Source organism: Pleurodeles waltl, chromosome 7 (assembly GCF_031143425.1).
Source record: "Pleurodeles waltl isolate 20211129_DDA chromosome 7, aPleWal1.hap1.20221129, whole genome shotgun sequence".
NCBI lineage: Eukaryota > Metazoa > Chordata > Amphibia > Caudata > Salamandridae > Pleurodeles > Pleurodeles waltl.
The window spans coordinates 9,684,449-9,710,842 of NC_090446.1; the positions used below are offsets into that span (position 1 = coordinate 9,684,449).

A 26,394-nucleotide genomic window follows, 5' to 3' on the forward strand; every position below is an offset into this window, starting at 1 on the left:
AACTGAAAATGTCACTTACCCAGTGTACATCTGTTCGTGGCATTAGTCGCTGCAGATTCACATGTGCCCTCCCGCCTCCCCGGGAAGCCTGTAGCCGTTTAGAAGTAAATCTTAAATCTTAAACATTTGTACATTTGTAAATAATTATTATAAACTTTTTATGTACATACGTATTCACTCCATTGCATGGGCACTATTTATAGCAAACAACTCCAGCCTCACCCTCTGCGGGGAAAACAATCTAAGATGGAGTCGACGCCCATGCGCAATGGAGCCGAAGAGGGAGGAGTCCTTCGGTCCCGTGACCAAAAAAGACTTCTTAGAAGAAAAACAACTTGTAATACTCCGAGCCCAACACCAGGCAGCGGACTTTGCTAAACATGTGAATCTGCAGCGACTAATGCCACAAACAGATGTACACTGGGTAAGTGACATTTTCATTCCTTCACATGTGGACACATGCATTCACTAAGGTAAGTTAACCTTTGCGTGATATCAAGATTCTTGCACAGACTAAACCCTGTGTGCTACACAGGCCTTAGAATGCATGCACCCCTTGGAACATATGACTGTATGCCTGGAATGTATGACTACACTCCTTGGAATGTATGAGTGCGTGCCTTTGATTATATTACTGCACACTTTGGAAGGGATGACTGCGCACCTTGGAATGTATGTCTGAATGCTTTGGAACGTGACTGCACACCGTGGAATGTATGCACTCCTTGGAATGTATGAGTGTATGCCTTCGAACGTATAACTATGCACCTTTGATTGTACTACTTCACACTTTGACATTGATGTCCGCACACCTTGCAATGTATAAGTGAACGCTTTGGAATGTGTGACTGCACACATTGGTATGTATATCTGTATGTTTTGGAATGAGTGACTGCATGCCATGGAATGTATACCTCACTGCTTTGGAATGAGTGAGTTCACACCTTGGAATGTATACCTGACGCATTGGAATGCATACCTGAATACATTGGAATGAGTGACAGCACGCTTGAAATGTATACCTGAATGCTTTAGAATGAGTGACTGCACACTCTGGAAAGTCTGCACGCCCTGAAATGTATACCTGAATGCTTCGGAATTAGTGACTGCACACCTTGAAAAGTCTGCACACCTTGAAATGTATACCTGAATGCTTTGGAATTAGTGACTCTATGCTTGTGATGTGTACCTGAATGTTTTGGAATAAGTGACTGCACACCTTGGAATGTATACGTGATGCTTTGGAATGAGTGACTATGCCTTAGAATGTATACTGAATGCTGTTGAGTGAGTGACTGTATGCCTTGGAAAGGATACCTATCGCTTTGGAATGAATGACTACACTCCTTGGAATGTATACCTGAATGCTTAAATGAGTGACTGCACACATTGGAATGTATACTTGAATGCATTGGAATGAGTGACTCCATGCCTTGGAATGTATACCTGAGTGCTTGGGAATGAGTGACTGTATGCCTTGGAATGTATACGTGAATACTTTGGAATGAGTGACTGCACACAGAATGTATATCTGATGCTTTGGAATGAGTGACAACACGCCTTGGAATGTATACCTGAATGCTTTGGAATGAATGACTACACGCCTTGGAATGTATACGTGAATGCTGCGGAATGAATGAGTGCATGCCTTGGAATGTATACCTAAATGCTTGGGAATGAGTGACTGTACACCTTGGAATGTATACGTGAATGTTTTGGAATGAGCGACTGCACACATTGGAATGTATACCTGATGCTTTGGAATGAGTGACCGCATGCCTTGGAATGTATACCTGATGCTTTGGAATGAGTGACTGCACGCTTGGAATGTATGTCTGAATGCTTTGGAATGAGTGACTGCACACCTTGGAATGTACACCTGGTTCTTTGGAATGAGTGACTGTATGCCTTGGGATGTATACCTGAATGCCTTAGAATGAGTGACTGCATGCCTTGGAATGTATAGCTGAATAGTTTGACATCAGTGACTGCACTCATTGGAATGTATACCTGAATGCTTTGGAATGAGTGACTGCACGCCTTGGAATGTCTGAATGCTTTGGCATGAGTGACAGTACACCTTGGAATGTATGCACTTTGGAGTGAGTGACAGCACGCCTTGAAATGTATACCTCAATGCTTTGGAGTGAGTGTCTGCATGCCTTGGAATGTATACCTGAATGCTTTGGAATGAGTGACAATACACCTTGGAATGTATACCTGAATGCTGTAGAAAGAGTGACAGCACACCTTGTAATGTTTACCTGAATGCTTTGGAATGAGTGAGTGCATGCCTTGGAATGCTTGGGAATGAGTGATTGTACACCTTGGAATATATACGTGAATGTTTTGGAATGAGTGACTGCACACATTGGAATATATACCTGATGATTTGGAATGAGTGACTGCACGCTTGGAATGTATGTCTGAATGCTTTGGATTGAGTGACTGCACACTTTGGAATGCATACCTGGATGCCTTGGAATAAGTGACTGCATGCTTTCGAATGTATACCTGAATGCTTTCGAATGAGTGACTGTCTTGAAATTTATAACTGCATGCTTTGGAATGAGTGACTGTCTTGAAATTTATAACTGAATGCTTTGGAAGGAGTGACTGCACGCCTTGGAATGTACACCTGATGCTTTGGATTGAGTGACTGTATGCCTGGGGATGTATACCTGAATGCTTTGGAATGAGTGACTGCACGCTTTGGAATGGATGACTGCTTTGGAATGAGTGACAGTACACTTTGGAATGTATACCTGAATGCTTTTGAATGAGTGACAGCACGCCTTGGAATGTATACCTCAGTGCTTTGGAGTGAGTGTCTGCATGCCTTGGAATGTATACCTGAATGCTTTGGAATGAGTGACAACACGCCTTGAAATGTATACCTGAATGCTTTGGAATGAGTGACAACACGCTTTGTAATATGTACCTGAACGCTTTGGAATGAGTGATAGCACGCCTTGGAATGTGCACCTGAATGCTTTGGAAGGAGTAAAAGCATGCTTAGAATGTATACCTGAATGCTGTGGAATGAGTGGCAGCACGCCTTGGAATGTATGTCTCAATGCTTTGGAATGAGTGACAGCACGCCTTAGAATGTATACCTAAATGCTATGGAATGAGTGACAGCATGCTAAGAATGTATACCTGAATGCTGTGGAATGTGTGACAGCATGCCTTGGAATGTATACCTAAATGCTTATGGAATGAGTGACAACATGCCGTAGAATGTATACCTAAATGCTATGGAATGAGTGACAGCATGCTAAGAATGTATACCTGAATGCTGTGGAATGAGTGACAGCATGCCTTGGAATGTATACCTGAATGATGTGGAATGAGTGACAGCATGCCTTGGAATGTATACCTGAATGCTTTGGAATGAGTGACATCACACCTTTGAATGTATACCTGGACGCTTTGGAATGAGTGACAACATGCCCTGGAATGTATACCCGAATGCTGTGGAATGAGTGACAGCACGCCTTGGAAAGTATACCTGAATGGTGTGGAATGAGTGACAACACGCCTTGGAATGTATGTCTGAATGCTTTGGAATGAGTGACAGCACGCTTGGAATTTATACCTGAATGCTGTGGAATGAGGGACATCACGCCTTGAAATGCATACCTAGATGCTATGGAATGAGTGACAGCGCGTCTTGGAAGGTATACCTGAATGCTGTGGAATGAGTGACTGCACACCTTGTAATGTACACCCTCACACCTTGCAATGCAAGGCTGCACATATTTGAATGTGGGACTGCACCGGGACCAGTCAGAAGTTGGCAGATGGGAAGATTGTAAAAGGTGAGTTTAATGGCATCTGTCGCTGTAGATACGCATGTTTTGCAATAGCTCGCCATCTGGTGTTGGGTCGGAGTGTTACAAGTTGTTTTTCTTCGAAGAAGTCTTTCGAGTCACGGGACCGAGTGACTCCTCCTTTTGTCTCCATTGCGCATGGGCGTCGACTCCATCTTCGATTGTTTTTTTTCCGCCATCGGGTTCGGACGTGTTCCTGTCGCTCCGAGTTTCGGAACGGAAAGATAGCTAATTTCGGAAGATTTTCGTCGGTATTGTTGCGTTCGGGATCGGCGTAGTTAGATTCAACACCGCGTCTAAGATCGAAGAGCTCCGGTGCCCTTCGGGGTAATTTTTTCGATCCCCCGTCGGGGCCTGGTCGGCCCGACCGCGTGCTGAAGAACGCCGATGGAACGGACCCCGTTCCGTTTCTGCCCCAAATGCCACAATAAATACCCCTATACAGACCAACACTTGGTCTGTAACCTGTGCCTGTCACCTGAGCACAGTGAAGACACCTGCGAGGCCTGTCGTGCGTTCCGGTCCCGAAAAACACTCCGAGACCGTCGAGCCAGAAGACTTCAGATGGCGTCCCCGCCGACAGCCCACCGAGAGTTCGAGGAACAAGAAGAGGAAGGTACCTTCTCGATCCAAGACTCAGACTCCGAAGGATTCGACGATACACAAACCGTGAGTAAGACGATCTCAGAAGAAGATTTACAAGGCCCAGGGGACGCCACTGCCACCAGGCCATGGCTCCACCCATAAATTCGGTGACCGACCGTCGGCACCGAAAAAGGCCCAAACACTGCCGAGATCGTCCGACTCCGGTCGAGACACCGGCACGCAGCCTTCTCGGGACTGAGAAAGTGCTGGAGACAAGCATCGACACCGAGATGCCGGTGTAGACACGGCTCGACGCCGAGACAGCGGCCCCGAAGATGATCGGCGCCGACAGGTTTCGGCCCCGAAAATGAAAAAAGTCACCTCGGAGCCGAAAAAGGACGCAGACAGGGTTTCGGGCCCGAAACAAACTGCAAGCGACCCAGCTTCAGGCTCTTATACAGAAGAGCACTCGCTAACCTCCCAAATGCAAAAGCATAGGTTTGAGGAAGAGCTACAATCAACTGATGTGGACCATACGCAAAAGCGTATTTTCATACAGCAGGGGACAGGAAAAATAAGCACCCTTCCACCTATTAGAAGAAAGAGAAGGTTGGAGTTCCAAACTGAACAGACACCACAACCAAAAGTGGTGAAAAGAGTTACCCCACCACCCTCTCCTCCGCCCGTGATTAACGTCTCACCAGCACAAACTCCATCACACTCCCCAGCTCACACCACCATAAGCCAGGGTGACCAAGATCAAGACGCATGGGACCTATACGACGCCCCAGTGTCAGATAACAGTCCGGAGGCATACCCTACGAAGCCATCTCCACCAGAGGACAGCACCGCGTATTCTCAAGTGGTGGCTAGAGCAGCACAATTTCACAACGTGGCTAGAGCAGCACAATTTCACAACGTAAGCCTCCACTCAGAACAGGTCGAGGATGATTTTTTATTCAACACACTCTCCTCCACCCACAGCTCATACCAAAGCCTGCCTATGCTCCCTGGTATGCTCCGGCACGCAAAAGAAATCTTTAAGGAGCCGGTCAAAAGTAGGGCAATCACACCAAGGGTGGAAAAAAAGTATAAGGCGCCTCCTACAGACCCGGTTTTCATCACTACACAGCTGCCACCAGACTCTGTCGTTGTAGGAGCAGCTAGGAAAAGGGCCAACTCCCACACATCTGGAGATGCACCACCCCCAGATAAAGAAAGCCGCAAGTTCGATGCAGCTGGTAAGAGAGTCGCAGCACAAGCTGCAAACCAGTGGCGCATCGCGAACTCCCAGGCACTACTTGCGCGCTATGACAGAGCCCATTGGGACGAGATGCAACATCTCATTGAACATCTGCCCAAGGACTTACAAAATAGGGCAAAACAAGTGGTTGAGGAGGGACAGGCCATTTCCAACAACCAGATCCGCTCCTCCATGGACGCTGCAGATACAGCTGCATGGACAATTAATACATCTGTAACTATCAGAAGGCATGCATGGCTCCGAACGTCTGGATTTAAACCAGAGATTCAACAAGCAGTTCTCAATATGCCTTTTAACGAAAAAGAACTGTTTGGTCCAGAAGTGGACACAGCGATTGAGAAACTCAAAAAAGATACGGACACTGCCAAAGCCATGGGCGCACTCTACTCCCCGCAGAGCAGAGGGAATTACAGCACATTCCGTAAAACACCCTTTAGAGGGGGGTTTCGGGGTCAGAGCACACAAGCCAGCACCTCACAAGCAACACCGTCCAGTTACCAGGGACAGTATAGAGGAGGTTTTCGGGGACAATATAGAGGAGGGCAATTCCCTAGGAATAGAGGAAGATTTCAGAGCCCCAAAACACCTACTACTAAACAGTGACTCACATGTCACTCACCCCCTCCACACAACACCAGTGGGGGGAAGAATAAGTCATTATTACAAAGCATGGGAGGAAATCACTACAGACACTTGGGTTCTAGCAATTATCCAACATGGTTATTGCATAGAATTTCTACAATTCCCTCCAAACATACCACCAAAAGCACAAAATTTGACAAAACATCATTCCAATCTCCTGGAGATAGAAGTGCAGGCACTATTGCAAAAGAATGCAATCGAATTAGTGCCAAACACACAAATAAACACAGGAGTTTACTCACTGTACTTTCTGATACCAAAGAAGGACAAAACGCTGAGACCAATCCTAGACCTCAGAGTAGTGAACACTTTCATCAAATCAGACCACTTTCACATGGTCACACTACAAGAAGTATTGCCATTGCTAAAACTACACGACTACATGGCAACTTTAGACCTCAAGGATGCTTATTTCCATATACCAATACACCCATCGCACAGGAAATACCTAAGGTTTGTATTCAACGGAATACATTACCAATTCAAGGTACTGCCTTTCGGATTAACAACCGCACCAAGAGTCTTTACCAAATGTCTAGCGGTAGTCGCTGCACACATAAGAATGCAGCAAATACATGTGTTCCCATATCTAGACGACTGGCTAGTCAAGGCCCATTCGTTAATAGAGTGCTCAAATCACACAAATCATATCATACAAACCCTCTTCAAACTAGGGTTCACCGTCAACTTCACAAAATCCAAAATTCTGCCGCGCAAGGTACAACAATACCTAGGAGCCATAATAGACACATCAAAAGGAGTAGCCACTCCAAGTCCACAAAGAATTCAAAATTTCAACACCATCATACAACGCATGTATCCAACACAAAGGATACAAGCAAAGATGGTACTACAACTCCTAGGCATGATGTCTTCATGCATAGCCATTGTCCCAAACGCAAGACTGCACATGAGGCCCTTACAACAGTGCCTAGCATCACAATGGTCACAAGCACAGGGTCACCTTCTAGATCTGGTGTTAATAGACCGCCAAACTTACCTCTCGCTTCTGTGGTGGAACAACATAAATTTAAACAAAGGGCGGCCTTTCCAAGACCCAGTGCCACAATACGTAATAACAACAGATGCTTCCATGAAAGGGTGGGGAGCACACCTCGATCAACACAGCATACAAGGACAATGGAACGTACATCAAACAAAACTGCATATAAATCACCTAGAACTTCTAGCAGTTTTTCAAGCACTAAAAGCTTTCCAACCAATAATAGTTCACAAATACATTCTCGTCAAAACAGACAACATGACAACAATGTATTATCTAAACAAGCAAGGGGGGACGCACTCCACGCAGTTAAGCCTGCTAGCACAAAAGATTTGGCGTTGGGCAATTCACAAACAAATTCGCCTAATAGCACAATTTATACCAGGGATCCAAAATCAACTCGCAATCTCTCTCGAGATCACCAACAGGTCCACGAATGGGAAATTCACCCCCAAATTCTGAACACTTATTTCAAACTCTGGGGAACACCTCAGATAGACTTGTTTGCGACAAAGGAGAACGCAAAATGCCAAAACTTCGCATCCAGATACCCACACAAACAGTCCCAAGGCAATGCCCTATGGATGAACTGGTCAGGGATATTTGCTTATGCTTTTCCTCCTCTCCCTCTCCTTCCTTACCTGGTAAACAAACTCAGTCAAAACAAACTCAAACTCATATTAATAGCACCAACTTGGGCAAGGCAACCCTGGTACACAACGCTGCTAGACCTATCAGTAGTACCCTGCATCAAATTGCCCAACAGGCCAGATCTGTTGACACAACACAACCAAAAGATCAGACACCCAGATCCAGCATCGCTGAATCTAGCAATCTGGCTCCTGAAATCCTAGAATTCGGGCACTTACAACTTACCCAAGAATGTATGGAAGTCATAAAACAAGCCAGAAGGCCATCCACCAGGCACTGCTATGCAAGTAAATGGAAGAGGTTTGTTTGCTACTGCCATATTAATCAAATACAACCATTACACACAACTCCAGAACATGTAGTGGGTTACTTGCTTCACTTACAAAAATCTAACCTGGCTTTCTCTTCCATTAAAATACACCTTGCAGCAATATCTGCATACCTGCAGACTACCTATTCAACTTCCCTATATAAGATACCAGTCATTAAAGCATTCATGGAGGGCCTTAGGAGAATTATACCACCAAGAACACCACCTGTTCCTTCATGGAACCTAAATGTTGTCCTAACTAGACTTATGGGTCCACCTTTTGAACCCATGCACTCCTGCGAAATACAGTTCCTAACCTGGAAGGTGGCATTTCTCATCGCCATTACTTCCCTAAGAAGAGTAAGCGAGATTCAGGCGTTTACAATACAGGAACCTTTTATACAACTACACAAGAATAAGGTCGTCCTAAGGACCAATCCTAAATTTTTGCCAAAGGTTATTTCACCGTTCCATCTAAATCAAACAGTGGAACTTCCAGTGTTCTTTCCACAGCCAGATACCGTAGCTGAAAGGGCATTACATACATTAGATGTCAAAAGAGCATTGATGTATTACATTGACAGAACAAAGAACATCAGAAAGACTAAACAACTATTTATTGCATTTCAAAAACCTCATGCAGGAAACCCAATATCAAAACAAGGTATAGCCAGATGGATAGTTAAATGCATCCAAATCTGCTACCTTAAAGCTAAACGACAGCTGCCCATTACACCAAGGGCACACTCAACCAGAAAGAAAGGTGCTACCATGGCCTTTCTAGGAAACATCCCAATGCAAGAAATATGTAAGGCAGCCACATGGTCTACGCCTCACACATTCACCAAGCACTACTGTGTAGACGTGTTATCCGCACAACAAGCCACAGTAGGTCAAGCCGTATTAAGAACATTATTTCAGACTACTTCCACTCCTACAGGCTGATCCACCGCTTTTGGGGAGATAACTGCTTACTAGTCTATGCAAAACATGCGTATCTACAGCGACAGATGCCATCGAACTGAAAATGTCACTTACCCAGTGTACATCTGTTCGTGGCATCAGTCGCAGTAGATTTGCATGTGCCCACCCGCCTCCCCGGGAGCCTGTAGCAGTTTGGAAGTTACCTTCAACTATTTGTATATGTATCATCTCAACCTTAAATAGGTGCATACTTAGTCACTCCATTGCATGGGCACTATTACTACAATTCAACTCCTACCTCACCCTCTGCGGGGAAAAACAATCGAAGATGGAGTCGACGCCCATGCGCAATGGAGACAAAAGGAGGAGTCACTCGGTCCCGTGACTCGAAAGACTTCTTCGAAGAAAAACTACTTGTAACACTCCGACCCAACACCAGATGGCGAGCTATTGCAAAACATGCGAATCTACTGCGACTGATGCCACGAACAGATGTACACTGGGTAAGTGACATTTTCATTCCTAGGCACTCTCTACCCCCTCTGTACTCAGTACCTTTACCGGGCAGCGGAGGGCGCTCTTCACATCCGGGTGTATCTTGGGCCTGGAGACCCCTCTTTAATGACTTACCAGCGCTCTCAGTTGAGAATGAGAAACCTCTGCTGGTGACTGAGAGGGCGCAGGGTCAGAGGAGACAGCACCCATGGTTTCAGTAGTAGGATCAGGCCTGTCCAGGTTCTCTGCACACTTCAATCCCTCTGCACTCTCGTCTGACTTGAGGAATGGTGCACTGAGTTTCCATCTAAATGTTGTGTTTTTCATTAACAGAGCAAGTTATTGTGCCAGGAGCTGTCACGTCTGGCTTAAAGGAAGAGGCGGAGACCTGTGTATTCAGCAGTCATCTCCCTGAGACCAGAGGGGGCTCCGTTGCTTTCGAAGGTGAGCGAGTTCCCCCTGATCTGGGAGGCGTGGGATGCATCGACTGTCACTCCATGTCTGTACCTGCTCTCACCCACACAATGTTTGCCTTTATTCCTGATGCCCCTTTTGTAAATAAGCCTTAGCAAAATGAGCCTTGTACCGTGTAAAGGGTTTACACAAGCTTCACTCACACAAGAGGTGTCATAAGCTTCACTCACACAAGAGGCGTTACAAGCTTCACTCACACAAGAGGAGTCAGAAGATTCACTCACACAAAAGTCACAATATTCACTCAAATGAGGAGTCAGAAGATTCACTCACACGAGGAGTCAAGCTTCGCTCACAAGAGTCACTCACACAAGTCACAGGCATCACTCACACAAGAGGAGTCACAAGCTTCACTCCCACGAGGAGTCACAAGCTTCACTCCCACGAGGAGTCACAAGCTTCACTCCCACGAGGAGTCACAAGCTTCACTCCCACGAGGAGTCACAAGCTTCACTCCCACGAGGAGTCACAAGCTTCACTCACGCAAGAGGAGTCACAAGCTTCACTCACGCAAGAGGAGTCACAAGCTTCACTCACGCAAGAGGAGTCACAAGCGTCACTCACGCAAGAGGAGTCACAAGCGTCACTCACGCAAGAGGAGTCACAAGCGTCACTCACGCAAGAGGAGTCACAAGCGTCACTCACGCAAGAGGAGTCACAAGCGTCACTCACGCAAGAGGAGTCACAAGCGTCACTCACGCAAGAGGAGTCACAAGCGTCACTCACGCAAGAGGAGTCACAAGCTTCACTCACGCAAGAGGAGTCAGAAGATTCACTCACACAAAAGAGTCACAATATTCACTCAAATGAGGAGTCAGAAGATTCACTCAAATGAGGAGTCAGAAGATTCACTCAAATGAGGAGTCAGAAGATTCACTCAAATGAGGAGTCAGAAGATTCACTCAAATGAGGAGTCAGAAGATTCACTCAAATGAGGAGTCAGAAGATTCACTCAAATGAGGAGTCAGAAGATTCACTCAAATGAGGAGTCAGAAGATTCACTCAAATGAGGAGTCAGAAGATTCACTCAAATGAGGAGTCAGAAGATTCACTCACACGAGGAGTCAAGCTTCGCTCACAGGAGTCACAAGATTCACTCACACGAGGAGTCACAAGCTTCGCTCACGCAAGAGGAGTCACAAGCTTCGCTCACGCAAGAGGAGTCACAAGCTTCGCTCACGCAAGAGGAGTCACAAGCTTCGCTCACGCAAGAGGAGTCACAAGCTTCGCTCACGCAAGAGGAGTCACAAGCTTCGCTCACGCAAGAGGAGTCACAAGCTTCGCTCACACAAGAGGAGTCACAAGCTTCACTCACACGAGGAGTCACAAGCTTCACTCACACAAGAGGAGTCAGAAGATTCCCTCACACAAGAGGAGTCAGAAGATTCCCTCACACAAGAGGAGTTACAAGCTTCACTCAAACAAGAGGAGTTACAAGCTTCACTCAAACAAGAGGAGTTACAAGCTTCACTCAAACAAGAGGAGTTACAAGCTTCACTCAAACAAGAGGAGTCAGAAGATTCACTCACACGAGGAGTCACAAGCTTCGCTCACAGAAGGAGTCAGAAGATTCACTCGCACAAGAGGAGTCACGAGCTTCACTCACACAAGAGGAGTCACGAGCTTCACTCACACAAGAGGAGTCACAAGCTTCACTCACACGAGGAGTCACAAGCTTCGCTCACGCAAGAGGAGTCACAAGCTTCGCTCACGCAAGAGGAGTCACAAGCTTCGCTCACGCAAGAGGAGTCACAAGCTTCGCTCACGCAAGAGGAGTCACAAGCTTCGCTCACGCAAGAGGAGTCACAAGCTTCGCTCACGCAAGAGGAGTCACAAGCTTCGCTCACGCAAGAGGAGTCACAAGCTTCGCTCACGCAAGAGGAGTCACAAGCTTCGCTCACGTAAGAGGAGTCACAAGCCTCACTCACACAAGAGGAGTCACAAGCTTCACTCACACGAGGAGTCACAAGCTTCACTCACACAAGAGGAGTCAGAAGATTCCCTCACACAAGAGGAGTTACAAGCTTCACTCAAACAAGAGGAGTTACAAGCTTCACTCAAACAAGAGGAGTCAGAAGATTCACTCACACAAGAGGAGTCAGAAGATTCACTCACACAAGAGGAGTCACAAGCTTCGCTCACAGAAGGAGTCAGAAGATTCACTCGCACAAGAGGAGTCACGAGCTTCACTCACACAAGAGGAGTCACAAGCTTCACTCACACAAGAGGAGTCACAAGCTTCACTCACACAAGAGGAGTCACAAGCTTCACTCACACAAGAGGAGTCACAAGCTTCACTCACACAAGAGGAGTCACAAGCTTCACTCAAATGAGGAGTCAGAAGATTCACTCACACGAGGAGTCAGAAGATTCCCTCACACAAGAGGAGTTACAAGCTTCGCTCAAACAAGAGGAGTCAGAAGATTCACTCACACAAGAGGAGTCACAAGCTTCACTCACAGAAGGAGTCAGAAGATTCACTCGCACAAGAGGAGTCACGAGCTTCACTCACACAAGAGGAGTCACGAGCTTCACTCACACAAGAGGAGTCACAAGCTTCACTCACACAAGTGGAGTCACAAGCTTCACTCACACAAGTGGAGTCAGAAGCTTCACTCACACAAGTGGAGTCAGAAGCTTCACTCACAAGTGGAGTCAGAAGCTTCACTCACACAAGTGGAGTCAGAAGCTTCACTCACACAAGTGGAGTCAGAAGCTTCACTCACACAAGTGGAGTCAGAAGCTTCACTCACACAAGTGGAGTCATAAGCTTCACTCACACAAGAGGAGTCACAAGCTTCACTCACACAAGAGGAGTCAGAAGATTCACTCACACAAGGAGTCAAGATTCACTCACACAAGTCACAGTCTGAAGCTTCGCTCACGCAAGCGGAGTCTGAAGCTTCGCTCACGCAAGCGGAGTCTGAAGCTTCGCTCACGCAAGCGGAGTCTGAAGCTTCGCTCACGCAAGCGGAGTCTGAAGCTTCGCTCACGCAAGCGGAGTCTGAAGCTTCGCTCACGCAAGCGGAGTCTGAAGCTTCGCTCACGCAAGCGGAGTCTGAAGCTTCGCTCACGCAAGCGGAGTCTGAAGCTTCGCTCACGCAAGCGGAGTCACAAGCTTCACTCACACAAGCGGAGTCACCGTTCACAGAAGCAGACTGCTGCCATTAATTTACCATCCATCAGCTGAAAGAGGGATCTTTACCCTGCATTGAAGCACAGGAACAGATCTCTATGATCAGATTATTCTGTTCTTTGATTACAGGCTGGGATAAGCCTGATTACTTTACCTTTTACTGGTTTACAGACGGGGCTTATTGTTATTATTTTGTTACATTACATTACACATTACTCTGTGTTTGATTGCAGAAACAAATTACTCCAACTTACCCTGTAATAAAATGTAAAGGATTATTTTGTGAGCTTTTACTGTGCATCACATTACAAAAAAGGTTGTTATTGTTGTAGTGACTTCCCCTGCATATCGTGCGTGGGATTCTGTTTACCTTGAATGTGATCCCACAAGTTTATAGTTCATACACTCATACAGTCACCAGAAACCAAAGAGACAGGAACAGGTCCTAGAAGATGATACCTTCAGTAACGAGCATCTATATAGGTGTTAAGAATACCCAGATCCTCCACTGTCTTGGGGAACGTCTGAGTTGAATATCAGTATTACTGAATACGCCTCTCTATAATGGGAATTTAGTATCAGAATAATACTTCACGCTAAGTAAATTTCTGTCAATAACTGCATTTTAATATCAGCACTATCTTGCACGTTAAGTACTGTCTCTCTAATTGAATGGATCAGTCTTATCCCAGTCCTGTGTCAGTAGTGAGACATTTTGGAATCTGACCAGACACCCATGGGCCCTGTGGGCACTGAGTGGCACTGCCAGTCCTGCTATTGGGTAGCTGAAATTGTTGCGAAGGAGTGTGCTTTATCTTTGTTTGTCACATCCTCTTTTGGTCAGGAACTCCTTTCTTTAACTAGGATGGATTTTGGAACCGGCCTCTCTCTGGACTGCCTTTCAGATTTTTAAAGTCCACAATGTGACAGCCAGAGTTCTGGAGAGGCTGTGATCCTAACACACGCTGTCATTGATTGCAAGAGAAACACACAAGTCTTTGTATGTTGCATTACACCTGACACAGAACACTTGTGTCTGTCGCCCAACTTCACACTCTTTGGACCAGATCCCAAGCTGTGTTCATCAGGCAATAATTTACCTCTGGTTCCTCCTTACGGAAAGCAACAGGATGGTGGCCGGCCCTTCTCAGTGCAGACTCCCTTTCTGTGGAGTTTTCTCATAAGCACCTCCAGCTCCTGTAATTCCATGTTTAATTCCGAAAGACCAGATTATTGTGACTGTTTAACTAATACTCTGGTTTTTCATTTAGGTCTTGCAGACGTTCTGTGGTAGACCTACTCGCCTGCGTACCTTTTTTCAAGTCATTTTCCATTACCATTACCATTTATTGTTGTCAGCCTATCCAGATATCACATCATAACACAGTAAAAATCACATATTAAAATACAAACTTATCAATAAAACCTATGTGCTTTGCGACAGTGGCTAACCAGTCTCACAGTAATTTATTCACATAACGCACTAATCAACTTAATAGAGGCACGAAGAAGCTTAAAGTTAGGTATAGTTATCCTGGAACTAATCATACAGGACTGTTTGATAAGACCCTCCAACTTAATAACGCCCCAGAATACTTTCCCTATCATGCCTCGTCCAACACCATTTTCCCTGAAAATAGGCACCTATGGAACCCCACTGAACAGTTATTAGTATACTGAGAGCTGTGCGTGTATTAACAATCTTAATTTCCATGCCTCCAAGATATATGCTGAAACAATCATCAACATTTAAAAAGTGGGCGTAAGAACAGTTTTCGAAGTTGAATCGTAAAGTGACATACTAAAAGGAAGTGCAGTAATGTTTCTTGACCACCACAGAGGCCGGGGCAGCAATCAGATCTCCCTGAGGGAACAGGCTGCCACTTATTAGTCACTGAAATCACCGGTATCGTACCCATGCGAAATTTGAAATAGAGATCTTTTTTACTCCGGGTAAATACTATCCATAAAGGCAGCTGGATTAAGTTCTTGATTAAATAAAATATAACGCTTTAACAAAGGACTGGGTAAGTCACAAATATCCCGTATTTTGTGGTCTGCGACAAGGCTAGGTTTCGTGATTTTTTTTTTCTGGATGAACCCAGATTCTCTCGTAGGGGATTTCCATGATAGTCATAAGCACTGAATAGTTCCGCGCGCCTGCGGGGACCCCGGAGCACTGATGTGAAGTATATTCTTAAGTGCAAACACCAGCCGTTTGAAGAAAAGGTCTGTCAAAAAACACTTAAGAATAACATTGTGCAGCCTATGTGAACAGCTACACAGGCCAAATTGTTGAAAAGAAAATCAATAGTAGAGTAAATTCATGTTCAAACACCTATTTATTCTAGAAATGTAATAACAAATACATTCTCATACTTTATTTACACCTCTGATGAGAATAAAACAATGCAGGGCAGTGTAGCCCATAGGCTGCCATTATACAGAATGTAAATAGAGCTGTGCCTTTAAGAAAGCAAAGTCTTCCTGTATCCCATCATGCACAGCAACAGGCAGTTGCCTCAGTTCTTTTTTCCGGCTCCTGCTGACAGGACCCTGAAGCATTGAGCTCTACCTCACAAAGCTTTTTGTGACAGAAATTCATTGAAATATCTTTTGAATTTCATTTTCACTCGACGTTTTTACCTTTGAGTGATCATTTTCTACTGATTTCTGTTAAATTCTGACAGAATTTTGAGGTTTTTCGAGTTAGAAATGCCTTCACTTTTTGATAAATGTCCTTCTTGTGGCAGAAAGAAGGCTAAAACAGATCCACATAGGGTCTGTATAATTTGTCTTCCATCCAGCCACAAACCGGAGTCGTGTGACATTTGTAAAACCTTCTCTAGAAGAACCCTTCGTGATAGAGAGAAGATCCGACTTCAGGCGAGAGAGGACAGGAGAAAAAGTGGCCATTCCACTACAGAGCGAGGAGAAGGTCAGGCTTCTACCAGGGCTCAACCTGTTTCCTCCATGACTCCTTCCAGACCTGCTGAAAAACGACATAGATCTCAGATGACGTCGAGAGCGTTGACGTCGAAGCAGGGAACGGCGCCAACATGTTCGCCGTTGAGGAGTGGTTCGCCGGCGAGAAAAAGACATGGTTCGCCGTCGACAGCTATTTCGCCGTCGAGGCGGCGAAGACACCTGACGTCGAGAGGATCTGGGTCGCCGTCGACACGGCGCACACAGTCCACACCAAGGAGATCCGAGTCGGGCTCGCCGTCGACACGGCGAGGGAGATCGCCGTCGAGAGAGAGTGTTCGCCGTCGGAGGCGTTCACCGTCACTGCACCGACGTCGAGGGTCGTCGTCGAGAGGTTCTCAGGGGCGAGACGAGTCGACGTCTAGAGGCACTCGCCGTCACCGCAGTTCGACGTCGAGGAGTGCTTCGACGTCGAGAAGACCATCTAAGAGGCCTAGAAGGGTTTATACAACCTCGGAATCCTCGGCCTCGCTTATCCTACTTCCAGCATCGCCACAGCTCTCGCAAAGGCAGTCGCCGTTACCACAGACGCCGGTAACACCTACGGCTCCTCTTCCGGCGCCTCCTCCAGAGTCTGTTCCGAGGACTCCAACGCGATCTGCAGGGCGTTCTGGATATTCGTCGAGGCGTACATCTACCTCTAGGCACCGTCATGGACATTCTTCATCGTCCACACGGGACTACTCTCCAACCTTATCGGACTCACCGTCCCCAAGAGTGTCCCCCATAGATGATGTCAACACATTTCAGGAGGTCTTAGTGAGAGGGGCAACCAAGCTGAATATACCGCTAGCAGCTCCGGCCCCATCGACATCAGTAATCTTTGAGACCTTGCATCAAAAGACATCTTCACGACCTTTACTTCCACTGGTTCCGGGTCTTATTGAGCCAGCAATGGACATTTTTCTCACGCCGGCTACAACAAAGTCTGCTCCTTCCAGACTCATTAAAAAGTACCGTCCACCAGAGCAAGATCCTCTATTCTTGAGGTCGGACCCAGTACCAGACTCGGTAGTTATAGTGGCAGCGAAGAAATCGCATTCGACGTCACCGTCTTCCTCTGCTCCTCCAGACAAAGAGAGCAGAAAGATCGATGCTGCAGGAAGAAAAGTATGCTCAACGGCATCCATCACCATGAAAGCAGCCAGTGCCACTGCTTTATTAGGGAGATATGATCGATCCCTCTGGGACTCTATACTGCAGTTCGCGGAGCATCTCCCTAGGGACAAAAGGGAAGATTTCCTAGGGGTCGTGAGCGAGGGAGCTATGGTTTCTAACCAGATTATAAGTGCTGCGGCGGATTCTTCAACACTATCCGCACATAACTATGCTCATGGTATAGCGCTCAGGAGACATGCATGGCTGCGGCTTACATCGCTTAAACCCGAAGCACAGCAGAGGATACAGAACCTACCTTTCTCAGGCTCCACTTTGTTCGGCTCTCATGCCGATGACGAGATGGCCAGAATGAAGTCGGAGCTGGATACCCTGAAAGCGGTAGGCATGGAGCGACCTAAAGAACAGCGAAAAGGATTCCGCCCATATCAAAGAAGACTGTTCACCCACAGGTATCAGACTCCACATTGGACGTCTTCACGCCCTCAGCAACAGCAGCAGCAGCAGCATCAGAGGGGCTTCTCCAGAAGGTCGACAAGGGGTCGTTCAACACCTCAGACCCAGACACCTCGACAGGCGCCCGCGTCTAAGCCCTGAATCTTCGCTTCCCCCTCCTCCGTTATCCACTCCGGTAGGGGGAAGTATCTCAAATCATCTGGACGAGTGGCTACGCATCACATCAGACGCCTGGGTTTTGAATATTGTGAGACATGGTTACGTTCTCAGATTCACCAGTCCTCCACCATCTGTTCCACCCAAAACAACCAACCGACACCTCGAAGCTCTTCAGTTAGAAGTCACCATCCTATTGCAAAAAAGAGCCATAGAACCCGTCCCGATCAGCCAGCAAGGGAAGGGGATTTATTCGAGGTATTTCCTTGTGCCAAAAAAAGACAAGCAAGAGTTTCGTCCCATTTTAGACCTAAGGACAGCAAACAAGTGGATTCGCAAAGAGAAATTCAGGATGCTATCCTTGCACCAAATTTACCCACATCTTCGTCAGGGCGACTGGCTCTGTGCAGTACACCTTTGCGACGCTTATTTTCATATTCCGGTGGCCAAGAAACATCGAAAATTCTTAAGGTTCACCGTCGGAAAACATCATTACCAATTTGCGGTTCTGCCCTTCGGCCTAAAATCAGCGCCGAGGACTTTTTCCAAATGCATGGCGGTGGTAGCCGCCCATTTGAGGAAGCATCGAATTTTTGTCTACCCCTATCTAGACGATTGGCTCATAAAGGCCTCCAGTTATCTAGAGACGCAACAACATTTCAAATGGACTCTACAGCTGTTACAGAAACTCGGTCTTCAAGTAAATCTCCTGAAATCCACAGCAACACCGGTTCAGAGGTTGCATTACTTAGGAGCCATTATAGATACAAATCTAGGAAAGGTGTTTCCTTCGGAGGAACGACGATTATCGATTCTCCAAAAGTGCAAACAACTGCAAGAGGCTCCACAGACCACTGCAAGAGTAATAGCTTCCCTACTGGGCTCGATGGCGTCTTGTATCCATCTCGTTCCCAATGCTCGCCTCCATATGAGACCATTACAGGAAAACCTGGAGGATCAATGGAGTCAACTAATGAACGAATGGGAGAACAAAGTCCTCCTTTCTCCCCACGCCTTACAGTCCCTCAAGTGGTGGTGTCTACCCGACAATCTCTTGGTGGGGATTCCGTTCCAACGACAGCCTGCAGCTCAAACCATAGTAACAGATGCGTCACTGCTCGGATGGGGAGCGCACATGGAACATCTTCGAGTCCAAGGCAAGTGGTCACAGAAAGAGAGTCTCTATCACATCAACCTGCTGGAACTTCGAGCGGTCCACCTTGCGCTCAAAGCTTTCCTTCCCTCTCTGAGAGCGGAAACTCTCCTTCTTCAGACGGACAACGTGGCCACCATGTACTATGTAAACAAACAAGGAGGCACCAGGTCCAGGATTTTATCCAGGGAGGCTCAGACAATCTGGCATTGGCTTCTAGCCAGGAACATGTCGCTAGTAGCAACTCACCTGCCGGGCATCCAGAATGTGCAAGCGGATGCTCTCAGCCGAGTAATGGACGAGAACCACGAGTGGGTTCTACACGACGACGTCGTTCATTCCATTTTCGCACTATGGGGTTCCCCCTCTATAGACCTGTTCGCAACCCCAGAAAACAAAAAAAGCCAAAACTTCGCCTCCAGATATTACCATCCAGGGACACTGGGGAATGCCCTGTGGATAAGCTGGTCAGGAGCATTTCTTTACGCCTTTCCACCGCTTCCCCTGATTCCGGCGGTCCTCCAGAAGTTATCCAATGCTCAGTCCAAAATGATCCTGATTGCTCCGGAATGGCCACGACAATGGTGGTTCCCAGACCTTCTTCACCGGTCACTCAAACCACACATCAGGCTCCCTTATCGTCCGGACCTGCTCACGAAGTTCGGAGGGCAGATATCTCATCCCAACCTCTCATCACTGAGTTTGGCAGCATGGCTCCTGAGCTAGTGCAATATGGACACTTGAACTTACCTCAGGACTGTATGGAAATCCTGAGAGAAGCTAAGCGCCCTTCCACACGATCCACTTATGCAAGCAAGTGGAAGAGATTTTGTGTGTGGTGTTTAGACAACAACATTGACCCGATATCCTGTGGAGAAGAGTCTATTCTGCCATACCTCCTAACATTGGCAAAATCGGGCTTACAATTATCATCAATAAAGGTACATTTGGCGGCTCTAACAGCATACAGGAAGAGCCCATCACAACCTTCCTTTTTTCGAATCCCAATTATTAAAGACTTCCTGGAGGGTTTAAAAAAGGTCTTTCCCCCCATTAGAAGGCCGTCTCCTCCATGGGAATTGAATGTTGTCCTATCGCGCCTGATGCTACCTCCATTCGAGCCAATACATAAGGCATCGCTTCAACATCTCACATGGAAAACTGCTTTTCTGGTGGCAATCACTTCAGTGCGTAGGGTCAGTGAAATCCAAGCCCTTTGCTCTCAGGAACCCTACACGGTTTTTCATTCTGCGAAAGTGGTAATGAGAACTCATCCAAAATTTTTACCGAAAGTCGTCTCCGATTTTCATGTGAATCAAACCATTTCACTTCCAACTTTCTTTCAAAATCCAGCTACTCCTGCTGAGAGAACGCTGCACTCTCTGGATGTAAAGAGGGTTTTGAAATTTTACTTGGACAGGACAAAATGCTTACGTAAATCACAACAGCTTTTTGTTAACTATGGCCCACTTAGAACAGGGTTGGGCACGTCTAAGCAATCACTATCCAGGTGGATTGTTTCATGTATAATGTTATGTTATCAGTTAGCGAACAAGTCCCTCGGTGGTAGGCCAAAAGCCCACTCTACTAGAGGGAAGGCAGCTACTACAGCCTTAATGAGAAATATACCTTTGGCAGAAATATGCAAGGCTGCCACTTGGAAGTCTGTCCATACCTTTACTCAGCATTACTGCCTTGATACAGACGCTAGGGCGGATGCACAGGTTGGACAGGCCTTGCTTAAGAACTTATTTGCATAACTTTAGTGTTTTGGCACTATTTTTTCTGTCTGCTCCACCGCGGTTATGGGGATGGGCTTGCTACTCTATTCAGTGCTTATGACTATACATGGAAATCCCCTACGAGAGAAGGAATGGTTTCTTACCTGTAACTCCAGTTCTCTCGTAGGGGTATTTCCATGATAGTCATAAGCAACCCTCCCTCCTCCCCGGTGGAGTTCACATAGAAAAAGTTACCATAAATATGGTTGATGTTGGTACTCCAACAAAGCTTGTTCCAGGTTAAAAGCCTTCAAAAAGAACTGAGGCAACTGCCTGTTGCTGTGCATGATGGGATACAGGAAGACTTTGCTTTCTTAAAGGCACAGCTCTATTTACATTCTGTATAATGGCAGCCTATGGGCTACACTGCCCTGCATTGTTTTATTCTCATCAGAGGTGTAAATAAAGTATGAGAATGTATTTGTTATTACATTTCTAGAATAAATAGGTGTTTGAACATGAATTTACTCTACTATTGATTTTCTTTTCAACAATTTGGCCTGTGTAGCTGTTCACATAGGCTGCACAATGTTATTCTTAAGTGTTTTTTGACAGACCTTTTCTTCAAACGGCTGGTGTTTGCACTTAAGAATATACTTCACATCAGTGCTCCGGGGTCCCCGCAGGCGCGCGGAACTATTCAGTGCTTATGACTATCATGGAAATACCCCTACGAGAGAACTGGAGTTACAGGTAAGAAACCATTCCTTTCTTCTAAGCCTATTGCAGCCAAGGTAGTTGAAACATGATTGAACCAAGGCAGTTTCCTATGATTTTCTAGATTCATTATATCAATCATTGCAGCTTTATATGATTTAAGTTCCTCCTTGGTCCAAATGCGGATCCAGTATCTTATCTGAGCCAATGCTATATAATCCTCAATTTTTCTCATTTGTAAGTCTATTCTCATCGCTTTCATAGGTGTGCCACTACCTAGACAAAGTAGTCTTTGTTTAAATTTATTTTCAGTTATTTGTGTTGCTGGTCCCCAGATCTCCGCACCATACAGTGCAGCAGCCCTCGCTTTCATTTTGTACGCAAGCTCACCATGTGATTCCCTGTGGTTTTTGCGAATCTGAGTACAGCATCGGCTTGTTGTGGGCCAGGGAGATATTGCTTTTATATACTTGCGGATTCCAAGACAATTTATCATTCACCTGGCAAGTAGTCATAGGTCTCTACTTGGTTCAAAGACTTTTTATTAACCTTAAAGGTAGCTCGCATCTTCTGTTTTTGGTTGCGAATCATAAACTTGGTTTTACCTTCTTTAATCGTCAAATTCCTTGATGCACAGAAAGATTCACAGTTTTTAGCAGACTATGCATTGATATCTCCGTTCTTGCCAATAGCATAGCATCATCTGTCAAAAGCAAAATAGGTATGCTTTCATTAGCTAATTTCGGCACATCCAAGTTTAGATTCCTCAGTTTTTGGCCTGCTTAATTTATATGACAATTAAATAGGGTTGGAGCCAAAACACACCCTTGATTGACACCTCGCTGGATTGGAATCTCTGCCGTATGGTCATTTCTCGAGCTGTATCTGACTCTAGCAGTGTTTTCTGTGTGTAATACGATTAGCAACCCTAGGATCTTTCCTGGAATACCCATTTCCATCAGTAGTTGCCATAATATTTGGCGAACCTCACTATCAAATGATGTTTGAAGGTCGAAAAATTCCAAGTACAGCGTGGAAGTTTTTAGGGAGACATATTTGGAGCAGATCATGTTCAGCTTAAAAAGTTGATCTATTGTACTTCGGCCCCTCCTAAAACCAGCATGATGGAACGATAGTAGATCTCCTTCCTCTATCCACTGGTCTAGGTGAAGACTGGATCAATTTGGCGAACATTTTGGCAAACATTTTTCCAACGTTGTCAAGCAATGAGATTGGCCTGTAATTGCACATCATGTCCTGTGGCCCCTTCTTGTGTATCGGAACAATTAGTGATTTTCTCCATGAGGACGAGATTTCCTCAAAGGACCAAACGCTATTATATAGGCGAGTTAAAACTGGTAACCATAACGATAGTTTATTACGATAAACGTCTGAAGGAATTCTATTTGGGCCTGCAGCCATATGCGGTTTTTGGACGTTGATGGTTTGTGAAATTTCTTTCTCACTGAATTCAAGCACTAGTTCCATGGCACAGGGTATAGCACAGGTTGTTTTCATGAGGTTTGTGCGGGGAGAATTATTAGGAGCTGATTCATCCATTGCTTCACGTTCGGGCACACTGGGCCACGTAGTTTCATTCCACGCGATTCTCAGGAGGTGGCGTTTTCTTGCTTTAGTTACAGTCGCTACCATCCAACCCTTGGTTGTGGCCTATTGGATTATTGATACTTCCATGTGCAATCTTATCTTCTTCTTCGTACAGAGCAGTGAAATGCTTTACCTAGAGTTGGTGATTGATGTTCAGTTCTACATTTTTCTGAGGTCCTTCGCATCCCCACCTGAGTATTTCCCAAAATGTTTTTGAATTTCCAGCTGAGATTGCATGCAATAGATCTCCCAGAGCTTATGTGGAAAGTCTTCTTTTTGTGCCTCAATAATTTCTTGTATTGTTTTCTGCAATCAAAGAATTGTTGCTCATTAAAGTTACTCAAATGCTGGTTCTTTATTGCTCGTGATAGTGCCTTTTTTTCAGTTTTAAGCACTCGTCATCGAACCAACCTTCAGTCTCCGTTGGGATGATTTTGAGATTCTTAGTTCTTTCCTCCGATGTTTGTGTTAGAAGATTATTGAATTTCTGCAGGAGGGGAAGAGGCCTCATTACTTGGCAGATCAAGGAACATGGAGAGAGATGACATCCAGGTATTACTGAGGGCACCTGTATAAGGTTCACCCATGTCTATCCTTATAATGTTTTCTCTGTTTGGTCTCAGGGCTATTGTTGGGCGGTATTCTTTATATAGAGGAACAGGTTTCCAGGAGCCTGTGTCGGGGTGGACCATCTCCATTAACAGCGGGTCATGGTCACTCTCGATCCTGTCCCCTGCTTCCATACCTATGATGTAATGCCAGGCTTCAATGTTTTTTGCCATGTAGTCGATAATATTTTGCCTTTTTCCAACTTGGAAGGTGGATTTCAATGCTTTGTCTGATTTAGTTCTTCCATTTAAAATGTGAATTCCACCATCAAATAAGGCTTTGAAGATTAATTCTCCTTTCTTTGAACCTTGGCAGCGTTCGATGGGGAGGATCGGAATATTCCAAGTGTTGTCTTCTTCTAATACTCGTTCATCCCCAAGGATAGGATGGGGTTTGGTGTTAAAGTCACCACATGTTAGTAGAAAGTTGTTACGAAACAGAAAAAACTGAACAGAGCAACCATTCATGTAGCCAATCATAGAATCTCACTGGTCTCTAGATCTTTTGTTTAGGATGTGCTCCTTAAACAGCCCACTCCTGGCTTAACTTGAACCCAACTGATATGTGGGAAGTACACATTCACTATTTCAAGTGACCAAGCCCTGTGTTTCACTACTAATGTATGGATATCCTTGCTTAGTACGATGTAGGTTGCTACAGAATTTTCTAGTAGTGGAGTTCTAATCCAAATAGTCAAGACCCCTATTGGTATACCTTTCTTTTGTTTAATTGCGGGTAGATAGAAAGTGGAAAACCCATCTTTGTCGATGGCATTGATAGACCAAGTTTCCTAGAAGCAGCTGATATCTTGTTGTTTAATAAATTCTATCCAATCCTTATCCCCGATTCTGGCTTTTAGTCCTGCAGTATTCCAGCTTAAGATTTTTAGTGGTGATCTAATTCCATGTTTTATATTCAAGAGGTCCATTTTTTGCTACAGGCTTCTGTATGGCTGCTCTTCGTACGTCTGTGGCTGTGAGATAATACCAGGGATATTTCTTAAGGTATTAACTAACAGACGGAACCTCATGTTGCTCAAGTTTATTTGTTTAGGTCATTGTTGTTTGGAGCAAATTGATCCCTGCAATATTGAGCCGAAGTTATCTTTAGGCTCGTACTTGCTTTGTACATTTTGGCCCTCATTCCAACCCTGGCGGTCATGGACCGCCAGGGTGGAGGGACACGGAAGCACCGCCAACAGGCTGGCGGTGCTTCCAGGGCCATTCTGACCGCGGCGGTAAAGCCGCGGTCAGAAAAGGTGATCCGGCGGTTTCCTGCCGGATTTCCCCTGGCCCGGAGAATCCTCCATTGCAGCGCCGCCATGGGGATTCCGACCCCCTTCCCGCCAGCCTGTTTCTGGCGGTTTTCACCGCCAGAAACAGGATGCCGGGAACGGGTGTCGTGGGGCCCCTGGGGGCCCCTGCACTGCCCATGCCACTGGCATGGGCAGTGCAGGGGCCCCCTAACAGTGAAAATCGCGACGGGTGCAACTGCACCCGTCGCACCCCTGCAACTCCGCCGGCTTCATTGTTGCAGGGTCTTTCCCGCTGGGCCGGCGGGTGCCCTTTTGGTGGTCGCCCGCTGGCCCAGCGGGAAAGTCGAAATGACCCCCGCGGTCTTTCAACGGGGTTACTTTGGCGGGCGGCGAAAGTCAGAATGACCCACTTTGTGTTTGAGCTTTTTCAAGAAATATTGATGAATATAGTTCTTGCGGAATGTCAATTGTTATTCCCCAGGTCTTCATCAGACTGGACTGATTTAGGATCTGATTTACTATCCATGATGAGGTCCAGACAGTTTCTGATGATTCCCCGCTATTTGACCCTTTTCTTTGTATGAATCTTACTGAACGCAAATCATTAGTCGTTACATTATGCAGGCCTGGCAAGTTAAGAAGACATAAAATATTGCTCCTGTTTAGATTATCTTGGCTCCCTCTTGAAGAATACTCAGGGGTGAACATGATTGTGTCTTCATGATCTTTGTTTCTTTCAGAGTGGATCTCAATATGCTCGCAACCTTCCTGTACCTGACTTCTTTGATCTCGACTTTCATTTTTCTCTTTGCTGTTAGCATTAGTTACAGGTTGTATGAATACTGGCCCTTCTTGTTTTTTTTCTCCTTCCGTAATGCATTTCAGTGTTCTTACATCCTTCTTGTGTTTCACCTCTTAAGGGACAGAATTCAATTTTTGCTTTGGTTTTCCCGTTGTGTGCGGGCTGTGGCACTGCGGGCTAAGCACTGTCAAACAATTGTTCGAAAGGCCTCATCTGGCTACTGTGTTCTTCTGGCCAGGCCCAATGACAGTATTTTATTTTTGTTGGGGGGATGGGAGCCAGAGATATTAGATTGTCATTCATTTCCACATAGTTGGTAATTTGTGTACTTTGTTCACTATCTGTGGCCTCAGTACACTTCAACGTCCTGCTTTTTCTTTTACTATTTACTTGCGATATACCTTAGATAGTGGTGTTTAACTTCTGTTGACAATTTTCATTATGATTTTGCACTGCGTTCAGATAGTGTACTTGGGCTAGATGTTCTATTTTCGTGACC

The 26,394-nt window shown here is 45.8% G+C and overlaps 1 protein-coding gene across 9 annotated transcripts in view; it reads left to right on the forward strand.

Moving 5' to 3' along the window:
• LOC138303538 (uncharacterized) overlaps positions 1–26,394 on the forward strand; it is a 176,857-nt gene that overhangs the window by 135,315 nt on the left and 15,148 nt on the right. For all 9 annotated transcript variants that reach the window (XR_011205410.1, XM_069242764.1, XM_069242759.1 and 6 more), the window contains one exon: positions 10,041–10,151. Coding sequence is in view for 8 of the 9 variants with exons in the window: in XM_069242764.1 (XP_069098865.1) it covers positions 10,041–10,151 (111 nt within the window). In the remaining variant the exon portion in view is untranslated. The remainder of the gene's footprint in view (positions 1–10,040; positions 10,152–26,394) is intronic.